At 42.4% G+C, this 18,035-nt stretch overlaps 2 protein-coding genes across 2 annotated transcripts in view; one reads left to right on the top strand and one right to left on the bottom strand.

The window, feature by feature from the left end:
• Positions 1–618: 618 nt before the first annotated feature.
• LOC139645150 (spermatogenesis-associated protein 22) lies at positions 619–5,337 on the top strand. The gene is made up of 7 exons (XM_071520781.1): positions 619–658; positions 908–1,045; positions 2,501–2,696; positions 3,609–3,972; positions 4,131–4,257; positions 4,346–4,443; positions 5,146–5,337. Exons 1-7 carry the CDS (start codon positions 619–621, stop codon positions 5,335–5,337), a joined length of 1,155 nt encoding a protein of 384 aa, XP_071376882.1.
• Positions 5,338–8,158: 2,821 nt separating this feature from the next.
• LOC139645158 (LHFPL tetraspan subfamily member 7 protein) overlaps positions 8,159–18,035 on the bottom strand; it is an 85,634-nt gene continuing 75,757 nt past the window's right edge. Inside the window, exon 3 of the mRNA XM_071520792.1 lies at positions 8,159–8,385. Within this exon, the coding sequence (XP_071376893.1) occupies positions 8,159–8,385 (227 nt within the window). The remainder of the gene's footprint in view (positions 8,386–18,035) is intronic.

Consider the following 18,035-nt stretch of genomic DNA (forward strand, 5'->3'; position numbering starts at 1 on the left):
AAGCTTTGTACCGGTTGATTTCTAAAATAAAATACCACCCACAAAAAACTCACAGTGTTTATTTTACACGACCCCCCAGATCAGAAGAGGGAGCTTACTAGGAGCACTTGAATGCAGCACATACAATTTTGGCGCGTGTAGCTGTCCAAGGTTCTGGAGAAAACCTTCTGGCTACTAAGTTAGTTAGCAAATCAAATGTTCAGTTGTAACTAACGCTAACAAACAAGCAAATAACGGATATATAACGGTCAAAGAAAACACATTACTTTAGTGCGGCTAGTTAAGGCGAAGACAGAGATACTACTGACAGAAATTAGCTAACGCTAGGCTAGCTAATGTTCGTTACGTTAATTAACGTTAGCTTGCTTGTTAGCTAACTTAGCTTGTTAGCTACGTTACGCAAGACAACGGAGTCACAGTAATGTAAGTTATCTTAGCTCACCAAAACTCTTTCGAGCTGACTTAACTATCACCTTTTGAAGCAATTAGTAGTTAGGTAGTACGAATCAGGATTACATCAGTTTATAAAGAGGTGTGCTTCTTTAACTTATGTGATGCATTTCTTCATGTATTCAGCGACTACTAGATTGGGTGAGCAACCTTTTCTCTGCAACTAACATGAGGAGAAATGAAAACCAGCCACCTAGGCCAACAGCAGGTTTGTTAAAAAGTTATAACCTTTTCCATTTCCATAATGCAATTAACTATGGTATCAGTCTTTTGTCCCCTAATAATTATAGTTTCTTATGGCGGTTGGGGTATTTCGTGTTCTATAATAAAACATTCTTGCCATACTTCATTGCCCGACCTGATGTACTGACTGATCTGCTATGTTCAGGATCTTAGTAGGGGACAGGACTGAAAGATTGGCACACATTGTCATGTGTTTTTCTGCTGTTTCCATCAGGCTGCCTCTCTGTGCCTCTCTTTAACCAGAAGAAAAGAAACAGAATGCCTCTGACATCTACTCCCTCAGAGAATGAATTCTTTTCCCGCAATGAATACATGCCAACCACCAGCTCAGCTTCATCTAACCAAGCAGCAGGTGAACTATTCAGTCAAGCTATATCTATTTCAGTCACTAGGTGGCAGTGCGCACAAAGCAAAAAATAAGTAATAAAGTAATTGTGCCAGTAATTGTTTGAGATCATTTTACCATATAAAGTGACCTCCAGCAGAGCTTCTGTACTGCTTGAAATGTTAACAGCTTAGACCATGCTGAAATCAAGGACAATATTGTACGTCAGTAACAAACACAAGGAAGACAGTGAGAGTAGATTTGGCAGATATGTAATGTGTGGTTTGTGGAAAATACTATATAATTTGAAGCTTGTTTTCAATTTTCATTTTTAGTGGTGTCAGCTTCAGACTTTGCTTGGGTCTTTGCTTATCAGTGTTCATGATGCACTTGAAAAGGTCTGCACTGATATGCCATTCAAAAGTGAATTGATGTATTTTTCATGTTTTCACCAATCTCCTCTCAAACTCAAAAGACATGTCCACTGAACAAGCCTACCAATCTGGATTTTATTAGAGCTTGTTTCATGACAATATACAGTATATATCTAATATGGTGGCATATAACCTGTATTTATAAATGTACTTTTTGTTGTTTCTGTTCCCTGTGAGATAGTACATACTAGAGACACTTTCCACAGTGATAGTTTTGCTGTTACAAGGTCCATGACCCTATTTGTCCTGATAGGCCTGATTTTGCCTATTTTTAAGGGTCAAATAAAAACTTTAAAAGGTCTTAATTTTCAAACTATCAGGAAATTTGACCTACATTCACCTAACTGATCAAATATCCAGATCAGTTTGCTCTACAAATAAGCTTCTGGGACTTAAAAGTCCACCTTGATGAATTGTTTGTTGTGTGACTTTTCTTTGTCAAAAACACATTTTAACGTTTTCCTGTGAATTTTCAGGAAGCAGTTGTTGATCTAGTTTGACACAAACTGCATTACAGTTTGTCCAGTCATCTTTGCACAAAGGTTTATCAGGGTCCAGACACCATGTTTCTCAAGCCGTTTTCAAATCAACTTGTAGGAAAAACCACAAATGCAAAACATTGATATTGCTGTATCTAGCAGACCAAGTGTTGAAATGAGATACACATGCTCCACATTAGAGTAATATTTTAAATTTGGTTATGAGTGGTGCATGTGGGCCTCCCCTATCATGTATTTGCTTATAATTCAAAGACAATATAAACTATACACCATGAAACCTGGTGGAACATGTCTATTTTGCGCATACATACCAAATTTCAATCCAAACAGATTTGGCCAGAGGCACTTTCTGTGTATAGCCAATGTGTAAAGCAAATACAAACATGGATGTGGATATGAATAACAGGCCATCAAGTCGGTGCTATGCATTGTCATGTGAAGATGGTTTGAAATAACACCTTGAGAGGCTCTGTATTTCTTTACAGACACTAGAACCATTACCCGCTATTCTTAAGTACCTTCCCTTCTGAGAATGTACCTTTCCTCAGGTACATATGGATGTTACCAGGCCTCAGGTCCCCCTGCCAGTGCCAGCGCTCCTCAGAGCCACCAGTGGAACAGGCAGGGAAACCCACAGTCTAATCAGCCCCAACAGTATGGCAGCAACAGACCTGCCCCTGGACCCGCCCCTACAATGAGAGCCTATACACCTCTACCACATCCATACAAAGCTGGAAACACAAGGTATGTTGGATTGACTGACTAATAGTATGGCAGTCACTGTTTTGAGCCATTTGTCACGATTCATGTCAACATATTGTAGCAACCCTGTTCAAATATGTGATGTGATTATGCTTACTGTCAGTTATGGCCAGTTATGGGAGTTTATTTGCGAGTTTGTACCTCTCACCTGCTGTCTGCCAATCACCAGTGTTAGGGTGCTGAGTGTTCCTGTTGTTGGTTAGAGGCAGGGGGAGGCGGGTCAAGGAAGTAGGTTATTAGGACTTCTTGTTGTTGTTCCAGGTCTCGGCCCTGTCCTAAAAAAAAAAGCAAGGTTGTCTGGGAGAGCTTTTGTACAGCATGGTTACGGCCGACAGTAACCAAAGTTTAGCCAAATAAATGCACTGAATTGTAGATCGGTCCTTGACGGGACGCTACAATATGAAAAATAAGGTTTTTCAAGGTATGTGACAGTGTCCAAAATAAACTTTAAATAAACCTGCCAAGAATATTTTTACTGGGTAAAATGATAATAGTAATAACAGACACACACACAGACTCTGTTGAATGTTTTTCACATTTTGATGTTAATCCTAAATAACATTAGGCAAGCAGCCAAGAAACAGGAGGAAAAGTTTACAGAAGTATGGACGCCCCCGCTTTCTGTAGAACCAGTGTGACAGGAAGCCAATCAGGAGCCTGTTTGATACAGAGCTGTTGTTGTGCCTTGATTTGATTTGCTCACGGTGAGAGTGTCCAATGGCCAGCAGGGACAGAGTTTAAGAATAGGCAAAGACTATATATATATAACCGAGACATTCAAATGTTATTGTCTGAAAAAGTTATCGCCTTTATTGATTTATGAGTTAAATGTTTACTGACATCTGGTGCTTGGATCCTGATATGTGAAAATAGGAGATTTATTTTCATTTTCAGTTCTCAGATGGGACAACCCAACAACCCAGTGAGACAACAGGACTCCAGGACCAATGTGAACTCCAGACAGAGCACTTATCAAACCCCCTACAACAGTGGGAGTACACAAAGCAAGCCTGCACCCCATAGTGGTTTCTCTCAAATGGGTCAGCAGTCAACTTACAGACAGGCCAATCTTCCGAAGCACCAGTATTCCCAACAGGCTAGGCCTCCGCCCCCGCCTCTCCCACCACCCAGCAGGCCTTCTGCTCCTGCAGCCCAGCCACAAAACACCTCCTGGAAATTTACATGCACTAACAACTCTGGGCCACAGAGAAACAGCAGCACCTTTCACCCTCAGATTGTGCCCCAAACTCAAGCTCAGGTGAGAAAATTGACTACTATTTTAATTCAACTGATGGTCGAGAATGTATAGAACTTTATGGAAATTGTACAATTATTTACAAATGTAATAGTAGAATTATTTATTATATGGTTAGTAATCAGTGCAGCATTTTTTTCTTTGTTTATTGAGCTTAACAGACACCACCGGCATTTCAGATCAAGCCGGCCATTGAAAACTCACTGAGGATCCTGACTGCAGTTATTGATGGCATGAGACACTGGAGCCAGTTCAAAGACAAAGCCCCGTTCTTATTTGAGATATTTGGTCAGTTGTTTATGAGTTTCCGTGTCTAATATGTACTCTTTCGTATCTTTACACGCTATTATTCTGACAGACTGTGCTCTTCCCTCAGCTACTCTGGACTCTGCGGTCACGTTGGGTTCTCACGGAGCCAAGAACTTCCTCATGAGAGACGGGAAGGAGGTTGTGCAGTGTGTCTTCTATGAAAATGTGAGTAAGGAAAAAACACTTCCCCTTAAGAAGGAAATTCAAATGAAGCAGGCTGTATGTGTCTTGAGTTTATCAGAGGACAACATGAAATTGCTCGCTCTAACTTTCTCTAAACTTCCTCAACTTCCTCAGTGATCCCTTGTGTTGTTGCAATCACAGCACGGTAAAGGAGATGAGTCTCTCCATGTGGGTTACACCGCTGTATCGGGCCTACATGGCCTTTAATTAAGAAATAGGATAGCGGTCAGTCGGTGTTGTGCAATTTGTTTGACTACGCATTTATTGTATAATTACTATTGTAAATACTGCACTGGTTGTCTATGGGAAGCCCTTAACCTGAATCGAATGCTACATTTTGATCGGATTCCATACAAATGCATAAATATGTTATCATTATCGGGGGTTTCAATTAAAATTTTTAGTGTTCCATGATCTAAATGCTGTTTCAGAAGCTTGTCAACCCCTGTAAGTATGGGGGAAACACTGAATACTTGGATTTTTTGTTATGAAAGTTTTTTGTTGTTGTGAAATTGTGAAAATTAAAAATATTGAATACTGGCACAAAATATCAGCTATCAGAAGTTTCAATCAAAAAAATATTAGTATTTGAATCTGCCTGCAAAAACCCATATTGGTCAAACCCTATTTTCCATGTCTTCTTGCTATCCTGTATGTGACCAAGTTCTGCCTCTTGTCCAACAGGAGCAGGAACTGCCCCGTCTGATCCGTGGGCAGGTTCACCGCTGCGTGGGCAACTATGACCGCAGCAGAGATATCCTTTCATGTGTGTCGGTCAGGCCCGGCCTGCCCTCGGAGCAGAGGAACGCCCAGGAGGCTGTCAAAGCCTGTGATGTAGAGATGAGGGCTCTGGTCAAATCACTCAGCGAAGACTGAACATGAATGGCTGTCTTGAGCAGTAAGGAGATGAATAGAAGTGTTACACTACAGTATTGGATCATAATTGTTATGGGTATAAGTCCCAATAGTTTTACAGAGCATGTTCAAGTTATAAATACAATTTCTGACCTGTAAGGGGCGCCATTGTCATGAGTTTGTTGTATACAACAAAGTATGCTTGTGCTTTACAGTTACAAAAATTTTTTGAGTTGCATGTTCTGGCTCAGAAGTTAATGTATTTATTTGTGAAAATTAAAAAAATGCTAACAGAAGAAGACCTTGTTAATGTACTCAACTAAAAATAAGGTGTCTCTTTTTGTCAGTTATGAAATATTTTATTACAAAGAAAATTCACAGAACAGCAAACATTGTTAAGAGGTTAATTCAGGTAAAGCAAACACGTTGATGAGGTAATATCTCAAAATATATCTTTGAAAAACGGGGCAGTTTAGGATGACATGTGAGATCACGTACAGTTAGTTTATTTACAGTCAAACATCACAATGGAAAAACCAATACTTCTACTCTACGAAAACAGAGCTTCACCAGTGCTGAGACTTGACACACAATGGTTCAACAAATAGGGGAATAAGTCCAGTGCAGTAATGCCAGTCATTCCCACAGTCAAGCACAGTATGAGGTCCAATACAATACCAACATTTCTTTCCTCACCTGCTTTCAAAACATATGGCAACATAATCACAGTCATTTTCAATGTCAGGACATTTCATTATGGTAACCTAAATTTTGGCAATATTTAACGTTCAACCCATTTGCAAAATCCAACCCATTATTCAAGACTTATACGCACATAAACACTCACTAGAAAAGGGAGTCTAGATTGATGAAATTGGCAGTGTACAGGGACAGTATGTGGGGAAGTACACATTTTGTCCTTGGAACATGACAGGAATGGTGCCAACTCTTAAAAGGAGACGTGGGTTGACGAAAACACACTAACACATTAGCTTATCTGAAGAGCTAATTATTTTTAGCCATGTTTCACACATAATGTGAATAATGTGTCAGCTGAACAGAGATAACCCAAGGCGAAGTTCAATTTGTACAGCTCCCAGCTCTGCCACTCAAAATCTAAATCACATAAGACAGGGATGCCAAGAATTAATCCGTTAGCTGGATGTCACAACCTTTTAATATAGCGATTCGAGTGATTTACCTCTTCTGGATAATTGGCAAAACGTGTCAGGGCATAATTGAACATAAGTACATTGCTTTCTTTCATTCCTTCTCTCTGCCATTACCTTCAAAGATTAGAAGACATTCAAGTCTTTTTTCTTCCAGAACATTTTCTCAAGTTCATGAGATCATACTGCACCAAGTACAGGAGAAACACTTTACCACTGACAGGAAAAAATTTAATGGAAAATTATATTAAAACACTTTACACTATAAGATCCACAGTTTTTCAGCAGAAGAAGATGATAACCTGATAATCGTATTAAACACTTGTCTTGGTTATGTTAAAAGGCACAAGTTGGTCTGGTAAGATCACATTTAAAATCTAGATCAATTGTTCTACCATTAGCAAAGCCCAACTTATCATGCATTTTTGACAATATTCCTACATCTCCCTGCCTTTTGCTTGATTCAATTTTGTCCTGAATTAGAGTGTTTAGTATTATGCGTTGTAGACACCAAAAGAAAAATTGCTTAGGTTTAACAAGCGAATCGTATCACACTAAGAAATCTGGGGGAAAGGTTGACGAAAGGATCCATTATCCCAACATTACATTTATGACAACATTGCCCTGAAACCTCTACTTTTGACAACTACCATATCTGTTATGATTCACTTCCTTGTTAGGAGAAAGATGTCCATTTGTCTTCCAGGCAGGTCGGATGCTGTGTGTATGGTCCTTTTCTTCTTTATAGTAACTGATGACACTGGTGCCTTTGAATGCTAATACTTCTTCTGGACTCCAGATCGTTCACTGCCTGGTCAAAAGACTCCAAGAGAGAAAGGTCTGAATATCCAAAATCCTTCAAAATTCCAAAGTCCCCATTTTAATGTGTTATTTTATATCCAACTTCATACCTCAAACCTCAGCTCTTTGAAATCCAGATCATATTTACAGTCCAAACGCCGCAGCACAGTACATAGTCACTAGTTGCTACTGCTTGAGAATTGAGACGCATGGGTCTGGATCCATTAACGTCCTCAATCTGTGGCCATGCCAAGTGGCTCTCTTGTCTCTAATGTTCTTCAGAGCCACTAGCTGAACCACATATTTGATGGGTCAGTTCATACTGCCACATAATCTCATGCTTCCCACTCTCCTTATGCAGACAACGTCCTGTCTGTTTTGGAATGTTACATACGTCGACCACTCTTCTTACCCACAAAAAACCCTTTGATATTTAGTAAGTAGTTGTTATGCATTTTCAAAGTCTACACTTTGCAATAGTGATAGGAATGTTTGTATTAATTTCGTTTAATCATGTGAAATAAGGGTGATGTCATCAGTCCTTGCATCCTCTGACATTTCCAGAACAGATATGTTGTAAAATGTCAAACTGTGGAAAAGATTCCTGAAATCATAATAATGATGGATTCGAGGGGGACAAAAAAATCACACAACAATTGTGTATTATTGTAACATAAAACATTCCATTCAAATGAATTGAATTAATCAGATAAAAGATGCAGGAAGACAGTGTATGTTGTTCAGTAATCACTGAGTGGGTCTTCTCAAACAGCATCATCTTTAAAAAATGGGATGCAGGCGTCTCTCCATGACATCAAGCACGGATTAGAAAGAGTCGCCAGGGAGGAAATACCAGGGATCAATTCAATGCACTATAAGAGAGTGGGCAAAGGGGTGGGGGACAGCTGCTCCTTTGGTGCATATTTGGCAAAAAAGGGCAAGAAGAGAGTGAGCATAACTCCTACAATAGCCAGCATGTAGCCCCAGCCGATCTGGCACTCGCCGGCGTAGTAGATGTCCGAGTCCCCGCAGAAGGACCTGACCAGGGTGGAGTTTAGGCCGAAGGGGTACACCAGCAGACCAGAACCCATGATGAACACTGCAGGGGAAGACAGAAGAGGAACTGGGTCAGATAAAAAAGAAACTGTAGCCTACAGTACATTCACACAGGCTGTTGGAGGAAAGGGTTAATGATGAGGATGATAATGTGGAAGCTCAACTCTACCTAAAATATATCCAGCTTCTCCTACAAGTACGCCTCTCTTTCAAATGTCCTCATGTCTTGGTCTACATGCAGTTTTCCTGGTGTCTTTACTGAAAAGCCACTTGGTGGCAGTAGAGGTTTTGCAGGAAAAGCTAACAGTCTGACCCAGAGTCAAGTGTGTAATTTAGATACTTCACCAGTGCTACCTCCATTTGCACTCTGAATATATTCCGGGCTTGTGATTTATTGCCTTATGATACATATATGAAAATAAATCACAACCTTGACAGTTTCTCAAGTCATTCCACAATTGCGGAACAGGGCTTTTTATGTATTGAAAAACAAAGGTGCTTGATGACCTGTAATTGACAGAGCCTTCTAATGCAAAGTGAATCATGTCTCCCTAAATCCATTAGTGCTCCTCATTCCAAAACTCAAGGGCTTGGGGGAAAAAAAACAAAAACAGAAGCTCGCTTGGCACTTCTGCGGCGATCAGCTTTCCCAGACAGTATCCTCTGTGCCCATGCAGTCAGAGAGTGGCTCACTTTTACAAATTGAGTCAAGTCTGCCTGCCGTGCTGCCAAGCAGTTATCGACTGCGCTACAGAGTATCAATGCTGCTCTTAGTCATTCAGAGTGCCGGTTGGATTTCCATTACAATGCCAGGTGTCATAGTTGTTTTAGGTTTGGGGAGGTGGGGTTACTGGAAGAGCTTGAACTTGTGGTAGCGAGTAGTTGTCTGGAAAACACAACAAACATATCTTTTGTTACGCTGTATTGATTCCAGGAGACATCAGCTCTCCTACTTTCAAGGGCAGCGTTGCATGGTCGATGTAACGCAACGCTCAAGCGAGAGATACAACGCAATAGCTGAACAAGTATCAAATCAATGGTCTGTGTAGGCAGTGAAGGAGAGGAGGGTGAGGAGGGGTGCAGGAAGCTTTCTTTGATGTTCTGGTCGGACGCTGGGGGCTTTGGGATAGACTGCAGAGAAGAGAGGAGCAGAATGAGGTGTGGAGAGTGGTATCTCCAGAGGGGGGTTCGTCTAGACTAGCCTGCCCTAGAGTCTCTCCATGGAGTTCACTGAAGTTGTCTGACTCTCAGTCTTGTGTATCCCAGCCCAGTGCCCAGCCCTCCCAGCTCTCAGAATGGCCCCGTGTTTTATCTGCAGGGGCCCGGCGCCTCAAAGCTCACTGGCTAACGACACTTTAATGACCTTCTTTATCAAACTATCGCTTTTGTGGAAGGCGCACAAAGACACAGGTGTGTGCTTGCCGTCCGTGGCCCGTTCCCTCCCACACAGAAATGATGGCATTTAAAGCAAATCTTGACACACACCTCCCTGAATGGATAAATAATGAACACAGCAGACTCCAAAATAGTCAATACAGAAATTAAATTAAAGCAGTGGTCTCTAACAAGTGGCAGGTAAGCGATGTGAGGGCTGGATTTTATCAACACGAGCAGGAGGGGATGCAGGGCAGTTGTTGTCTGGATCAGATAAGCTGCAGCTCAGGTTCACTGGATCTCTTAATGGGAGCAGAACTGTTGAAAAATAGTAAAAATCAACCTCATGTCAGAGCTGAAAACTCCATATGGATCAATTGTATTCTTTCTATCTTAATGTAAAACAATGAGAGGGATTAAACCAATGGAAGTGCATTCACACGTCTGAATGACCTAATGCGTGACGGCATGCATTGCATACCATACATTCATAGCATGCATTTGCATAATAATGAGGTCTCTGCTCTTCAAGTTTACATGTGGTCAACCTTTATGTAAGGTAAAGTAAAAGGTGAAACTGCACTCTAGTTTTCTATACAGGACCCATGATGGGCGGGGACGGACAAGCTCAGTTTCGTGAAAACAGGGTCTTACACAGCCCAGCGGTCTAATCCTATGGGGAATGGACAGTGCGATGAAAGGGGCTGATATGACACCATGCAGGGAGACTGAAACCTCAAAGCATTCATTACTCCTGCAACCAGGAGACACACTGCGTTTGTCTATGCGTGTGCACTCCCATTTGACATGGCACACTGAATGCTTCATGTTTTATTGACATCACTGGGTAAGATAATAAACGGATGACCATGCAGGTGTTTATTCAGGATGGTGATAACTGGGGAGAGCTGCTGATATCACATGGAATATCCAGTAAGGCAGCTGACATTATTGTTAATGAACTGCAAACACCAACTGAGCCACCATTGAAACTTGAAGACCTCCAACTTGAAAAAATTCACCAAGCATTACCTAAACCAACAGGGGTAATTATGTCTCAGCACCCAGGACTGTCCAGCCGATGCACATTCATCAGGACAGGGAAGTGTTAAAACCACTGTTGGGTGACAGGTACGGCACTAATCAACTCTGTTAGACACCAGGAATTGCCATTAAAATGCAATTACGGGGATTTTAAAGAGCCGTCTACACAATAGCCACCGGGCAGTAAAAAGCATTCAGCGCCTCCATCATTTCCCTCCTGCCTCCTAATAGACACAGCTTGCAAGCCCCAATCAACAGCTTGCATTGTGGGAGTTCAGATAGGGAGGAAAGTAGTCTCGCTTGGCCAGACCTTTCTCCACAGTAAGGAGGAAAGTAGAGGTGTGGAGAGAGTGAGTGCTGTCAACCCCAATCAGGTGGGACTGCTGAGTGCTGCTGAGTGCATGAGGCTATCATAATGGCGCAGAGATGATGGGGCAGTGAATAATGGAGAGACCTCAGGTTAGCTGGCCGCTAATATGTCCCAGATTCATATCCCACACACACAAGTCCCAAAGAAGGGGTTACAATCTGTCAAGGGGTGTGTTTATTCACAGGAAAGACGGCAATAACGACAACATACAGCAGTTTCTCAGATATTTAAATTTCATTGACCAGTACCATACATTATTATATTATATAAGCAAAATATATGAACACGTGTTAACAAGCAGAAATGGTTATTTTTGGCTTTTGTTGCCCCAGTACATATGTAAATATGATATGGATAAAGTATGGAAAACACCTCTAGTCAAATGGAGACAAATGCAGAAGGGACAATAGCAATATCAGTTTTTGCTGCTTCTCTGTCTGTCTGCATGCAACCACTGCACAATCAACCTGAAGTGGTAAATGCCAGTAAAACACCCTCAAAAAACAGGGCCAATCAATTCACCAATATCATGCTGTTTTAGCACGTTCTGTGTGATTGCACTCAGGCTGCATGATCCTGAGCCTCTCAAATTCATCTTTCATTCGTATTTTCAGCATTTGACATCCTTGAAGTCTGCAATCCTTGAAAAAAACATTCTTGCATTACTCACAGCTGGTTATTATTTCTTATGACTGACAACTTGTTTGAATGCACACTTCAGCAGCTTTGAAGTGCACTCAGACCTCAGATTCGGGGAGTAAAATATCGATTTGGAAAGGCGTAGCAGCCAGGAGCATTTCAAGAGCACTAGATTTCATTGTTCATCAGATTCGGCCTGTTTTCACAGGTAGCTGCAAGGCTGTGGATGCTTTGTGTGGGATAATGAATAGCGAATGCCCTTGTGTGTTTGTTTCTCTCGTCTTTGCGTGGACGTTTTCGTGTGTGCATCACAGGCAGGGGTGGAAGCAGCAAAATGAAATAAACCGGAGGAGAAAGCGTCGCACCACCTGCCAAAGTCTCAGCGCAGGTTTAACTAAATTAACCTTGAATCCCTTCCTCTCCTCCCCTGACTGCTCACCTCTCTGTGATCTAGCGAGAGATGGAAAGTTGCTCCCAGCGAGGGAGAAACAGAGGTTCAGAGCAGTGAGGATGAGAGGGAGATTGAATGGGGTTATGTGGCAGGACGGTGCGTGTGATGACCCGGCATCCATGCATGACGGTGCATCGTTTCATCGCTGAAATCATATAGGGTTGGCTAAGGTCTTCAGGCACACACACCACGCACACAGATCATAAGGTTGCTCAAGTTTCAATATCAATGCCTTGCGATGTGCCTCCTCTTTTCTATGTGTGGTTTCCTCCACCATCGGACCATATATTTATATGTATTAGTGCTTGATTTTTGTATTGATAATATTTTAGGATTGCCTCTTGTTTTTATTGAGGTTACTCTGGGTGGTATCTCTGTGTATTCTATTTTTATCTGTCTAGTACTCTCTACTAATTAGACTAGCACCTGTGTCCTAATGATTATTGATTATTATTGATGTATTTAAGGGAGTCGACATTTTGCTTTATACCCTGATAAAGACAGTGTTGCTCGAAACATTGTTTTTTTTAAGACAATAAAGAATTGTTCATCAGAGCTATGGGAGTGCAGCTACTATTTTTTACTTTGAATCTTTGTTCCTGCCCCCCACTAATACTGGTGTGCGTTTCTATTCTATCTATTTTGAATATCAATGCCTGAAATCAACTGTAGGAGTCTAGTAAAACAATGGTGAATCTTCTTGGTGGGGAATATCAAAAATCTGGTATAGTCTCAGTCATATCCTAGTCCTCGTATCTATCTGGTATTCCTACATTTCCTCCATCCCCCCTAGATGTTGCTAATTAAAGCTCCCATCCTGGGAGCCTCAAGGCCCCGTTCATTACAATGCCAAGACTTCTGCCTTGGATCAAACTCTATTACCACCCCACGCTGACTGCCGTAACTCTGTTAGCAATGGGGAGAGTTGAATTAGATTGAACTGGAAATGGGTGGCTCCCCTACATGCAGCTCTGTCTAATTCCTGCTTTGCCATGGTATGGTGTCATCAGTCTGTTTTGTTCCCTCTGGCTAACCATTATATATCCCCACTGCGCTGATTATTGTCACCCAGGCACAGACAGTAAGACGCCTGTCTAGACGAGTACCGCACAGTAAAGGCAGGTGTACGGTAGCATTGTATTGTTGAGTGTATTGAAGCTGAGTGATTCACTGTCTAAACAATAGGGTGCGGATAAACCTTGGTATGGATCATAGGGTGAATTTACGTTGTAGAAGTGTAGCTCGGCTCTCTAAGATGCTGCCTTTGTGCATTCTTTCAGGCAGGGCAGAAACTGTAAAGCATTTAATAACGACAGGCCAGCAAGAGAAAAGACACTGACATTGAAAAATAAGAAAGGACGGGTTATGCAATATATATTCAAGCCTTGCAGCCAGGGAGGGGAGGCTAGAATGTATTAGAATAGACTAATGTTGTGCTCCTTATCTTCTCTGACCTACAAGCCAGCCAGAGACCACCAGCTCTACCGGGAGAGAGCAGTAAGACATGTAAGATACAAAAACTCAGAGACGAGGCACAGACACACAGTGGCCCTTAGGGTGTTACCGGCATCGTCCGGGTGTCATCAGCACCCGGCGTTGACGCTCGCTCCTGAAAGCAACTTTCCATTTGGCCGCTGTCCAAATTGGGACATTATCTGCTGCTACTGTTCACTTCAAAGGCAGATGAAAGAACCCACACATTACACTGTGGCCATGTTGTTCCTTCGATTACACAGACGCCTTACATAACCACATACCTGTTTGATGTCACATTACCTGAATAACAAAGACATCCACACAGCAGCCAGAAGAGAAAAAACACACTATTTTTCACTTCTACCAAGGCTAATGCTTGCCTTTTTCCTGGTAAAGTTGGGGACGAATGCAAAACAACAACAGCGGATGTGTATAATAAATCTTTATTTGCCGACACAACGCTCATTTGTTTGTGTTGCCAGCGATGTTTGGCAGTGATGAAACACAGTGACATGAAACATATGCTGGGAAATGCTGAGAAATATTGCTTAATTACAGATGCAGGCCCAAAGCTATACATCAAAACTACTGTTTTTCTAAGGGTGCCTTCCTTCACCGTATTTTTTATCCTCTTCTCTCCCTTCCCCCTTTCATTTCATAAGCAAACGTTGTGCATGAATAGGACAGGTAAGTTGATTTCTGTCTTGTCCAGTGTAGACAATAGTAACCCATATTTAACCAGACAGGCTGATGTAAATAGGAACAGCCTGGGGGAGTAAAGAAGGAGTCCATAGTACACACACGTACACAGATACATGCATACACACACACATACACACACCACTGCCCAGGTCAACAGCAGTCTCTACTAGAGCAGTTGGGAATGTATTCACCCACCAATTAACAAGAAAGTCAGAAAGAAGTTTGTGGTTTAAACTGCGTTATTAAATCAATCTGTGTTTTTGCTGATGTGTGCTATTGGAAATGTGAGTGTGTGTGTGTGTGTGTGTGTCCGATAATGAAAACAGAATAAAGGGCAGTGGAGAAGTGTGGCGTGTCTCTAGGAAATTGCCTTTTCACCGGCCGCACACAGTGGAGTATTTCCATTTCCCTCTTTATCTACAGGCAGACGGTGATAGCGATGGATAACTTTTTGTCTGTCTCTCTCTCTCTCTCACACACACACACATACACATACACAAACACACACTTTTCTCCTCGGTGTCTGAGTGCAGGAGGAGGCTGAGTGTCCGCTGTCTGATTTAAAACATGGATGTGACCGTGCATTAAGGAGCGATAAGGGCATGACAGATGAATCTCAGTGGCACAGACAGCGCTGTGTTTGGACGGCAACAGATGGCCCACCAAAGTCTTCCGCTATGCGATGTGTTGCACATCCAAATGTACCATGAGTTTCTTCCTTCATTATGACCCCTCGGTGTGCTCCGGGAGAGGAACGGCAGCGTGGAAGATGAAAGTTTGGGAGTTGTCAGGAGTTGAGCTGTGCCAGCAATGCGTCTCCAGGTAGTCAGCTGGGACCTGGCGGAGCGTGGGCATAAACAGCAGGGACTCCATCCTAATGTGATGAGCTGTGCTGTAGTCTGCACACAGCCACGTTGATAATTAAGCTCAGTGCGCCTCTGGGAAATTATGCTAATGACGCTTCTCCGACTACCTACATTTCTTGAAACGTTTGGCTAGAGGTGATCACGTACGCAGCGGCAACTAAAACACGACTCCGTAATAAATGTGTCTGAAAAAAAAATTAAGAGAGCAAAAGGGATGGGGAGAGGGAATAGAGGAAGGAAGAGATGAGTTTTAAGCCATATGAGATTCAGGGAAACATTTTGGCAGAGCTACCTGTCATTGTTCATGTATTTTGCCTCCATTTTCATCAATGATTATTGTGCAAAGAAGAATGCAAGAGAGTGCATGTGTGTCTGTGCTCTGTTTTTGGGGCCATAGGATAGGAAATTCTCTTTTGTGGAGAAATGGTACCACACCAAGGTCTACAGGAAGGATACAGGGATGAAGGAGAAGAAATCAGTCTGTCCTGGTCCAGTCAGGAAGGACATGAGACAGAGACACAGTTATCCTCCACAGAATTATACTGAGACGGGGAGAAAAAGAAAGCGGCGAGAAATACTGATGCAGTTGAAGGTGAAGGAGGAGTGTTCGGCGTCTCAGCGAGGAGACGTGAAGATCAGGAGCCGGTGATGAGCAATAGCCGCTTCTATTCACTAAAAAGATTAAACGAGCAAATAACATCACCGGGGAAGAAAAAAAATTCAATTTGTTTGGTCCAGCCTGCTTTTTAGGCAGCACAAAGAGGTGAGGCGGACAAAGGGAGCGTGCTCAGAATGGCTACGACACCTGTTCTAAACTGCGGGGGGAATAGCTTGTCGGAACCTCGTGCGAAAGCGGCGTGTTAGAGGAGAAGATCACACCGGATTCAATGGACTGGTCCTCTGCTGGCTAAATGGAGGCAAAAACCTGTTGACCTTGAGAGCCAGGCAAAGAGAGATAAAAGAGTGAGAGAGGGAAGGAAGAGGGACAGAGAAGAGAGAGCCAATGAGGAAATAAAATACAGGGAGTCAGGAGAGATTAGCGGGGCGGTAAAATAGCTTCTACTATCTTTAGAGTGAGCGGGCCTGGCCATTCAGTGGTCAATCAGAGCTCAGTAATAGGTCTGTTTATCACTGAGTCATTCAGACGGCGCTCTGCTCATACAGAGTACTGCATGGGTGGTGAAGGCCACAGTCCAGAGCTTACTTTGCATGGGCATGGAAATCTTCTGTATATTCACATAGATGAATATACCGAAGTTGGACTTGTATAAACTTTAGATTAGATTAGATGATCAGGTGAAGCTTTAATGATTCCCTGTGGAGAAATTGGATGGTTGCAGCAGCAGAGAGAAGGAGATAGATAAGAACAGAGCAAATACAGAGTATTGGAGATAAGACAACAAGAAATTACAACAAGAGAATATATTGTGAATACTTCAACAGATAAAGGAATATAAATACAGCGCCATTGTTGATTTAAAGCATTGTGCAAGCATGACCAAACAATCCTTTTACAGCCTCAAAATAAACGTGTTAAACTCACGTTTAGTATTGTATCAAAAAGTCAAATAATTAATTTGAGAGTGAACATGTGTCTTCAATCCAATGACATAACATACATAAATCAAGAAGTGGGGTGCCACTGTTTCAACAAGGCTGTGCCTTCACCCAATTATAGATTGAGGCAAGAGAGACAAGAGAGAAAGAAAGAACAAAGCAGTGAAGCGATGACTGGAATGAAGAAAGAAAGAAAGAACAAGCAGGCTTATTTGGACACCGCCTTTCCAGCCTCAAAACAAAGACCGCCTCAAGTATCCGTCTCCCAGCTCCCAGAGCATGCTGAGCCATCTGAACTCACGCTTATGAGTGTGAATCTCCGTCCTGGGAGCACTGTAGCGAAGACACATGAATCTCCACGCTGCATCCAATCTATCATCTTAATTACTTCCATTTCCATATCTCCGTCCCTTTTTTTATGTTGCAAATTAATTTACACCTCAGACAAATTGCTTGTCCTTGACTTGCTTATCCCTTGTGCGGCAACCCACGGCGCACGCGGGTTGTGTCGGTGCACACCCCGAACCAAAACCAATCTGTCGCTCAATCCATCCATCCCGCCTCGTAGATTGAATTAGCAGAGGAGACAAAGTACTTCACGTGCGCGGATGGGAAAATAAATAATAATAATACATGGGAGAAGACGCGAGGAGATCGAAGACATCAATCAACTGTGAGGAGTTTGTCTTAGCGTGATAGCGGTTGATTTCAGCGTGTGTTGTGAGGAATGAGGAAACAGCGGTTTGTATGATGAACTCTGAACATCTGTCCCTGTGCTGCATGTGGCTGGCTGGTGAAGGTGATATTGTGTGTCTGTGTGTATATGTGTGTATATGTGTGTGTGTATACCCCTGTGTATTTGACATTAACCCCGTGATTGTGTTGACAGCCCTTGGCCCTGAGGCTAAGCCCTTAAGCCAGATGTCTCCTGGGTTCAGTAGCTGCCCCGGGTCCAAGAGGGAATGTCAGCTGCGAACGTCAGTGCAGCTACTCTACTATGTGCTTTGTGTATCCAGCCATGTTGTGGCATTACTGTTCAAATCTTCATCCAGTGTACCGCACATACAGTCAGTGTGCCAACCGTTCAGCTCAATTCAATAAACTCTATTCGTCCCTTCAAGGTAATTTTCATGCCAGGCGTAAAAAAACATATGAAAACACATGAAAACAACACAGCAGATTTGGTGGATGTGGTCGAATAAACACACATTTAG

The sequence above is a fragment of the Centroberyx affinis genome, unplaced genomic scaffold, assembly GCF_046629955.1.
Source record: "Centroberyx affinis isolate AG114_WGS23_722 - 3 ecotype Tasmania unplaced genomic scaffold, CSIRO-AGI_Caff_v1 ptg000069l_1, whole genome shotgun sequence".
NCBI classification, from domain to species: Eukaryota; Metazoa; Chordata; class Actinopteri; order Beryciformes; family Berycidae; genus Centroberyx; species Centroberyx affinis.

Coding starts and splice junctions, on each gene's coding strand:
- LOC139645150 (XM_071520781.1), top strand. CDS start 619: ATGAGGAGAAATGAAAACCAGCCACCTAGGCCAACAGCAG. Junction 1,046..2,500: donor TTCATCTAACCAAGCAGCAG/GTGAACTATTCA, acceptor ACCTTTCCTCAG/GTACATATGGATGTTACCAG. Junction 4,258..4,345: donor GTTCTTATTTGAGATATTTG/GTCAGTTGTTTA, acceptor CTCTTCCCTCAG/CTACTCTGGACTCTGCGGTC.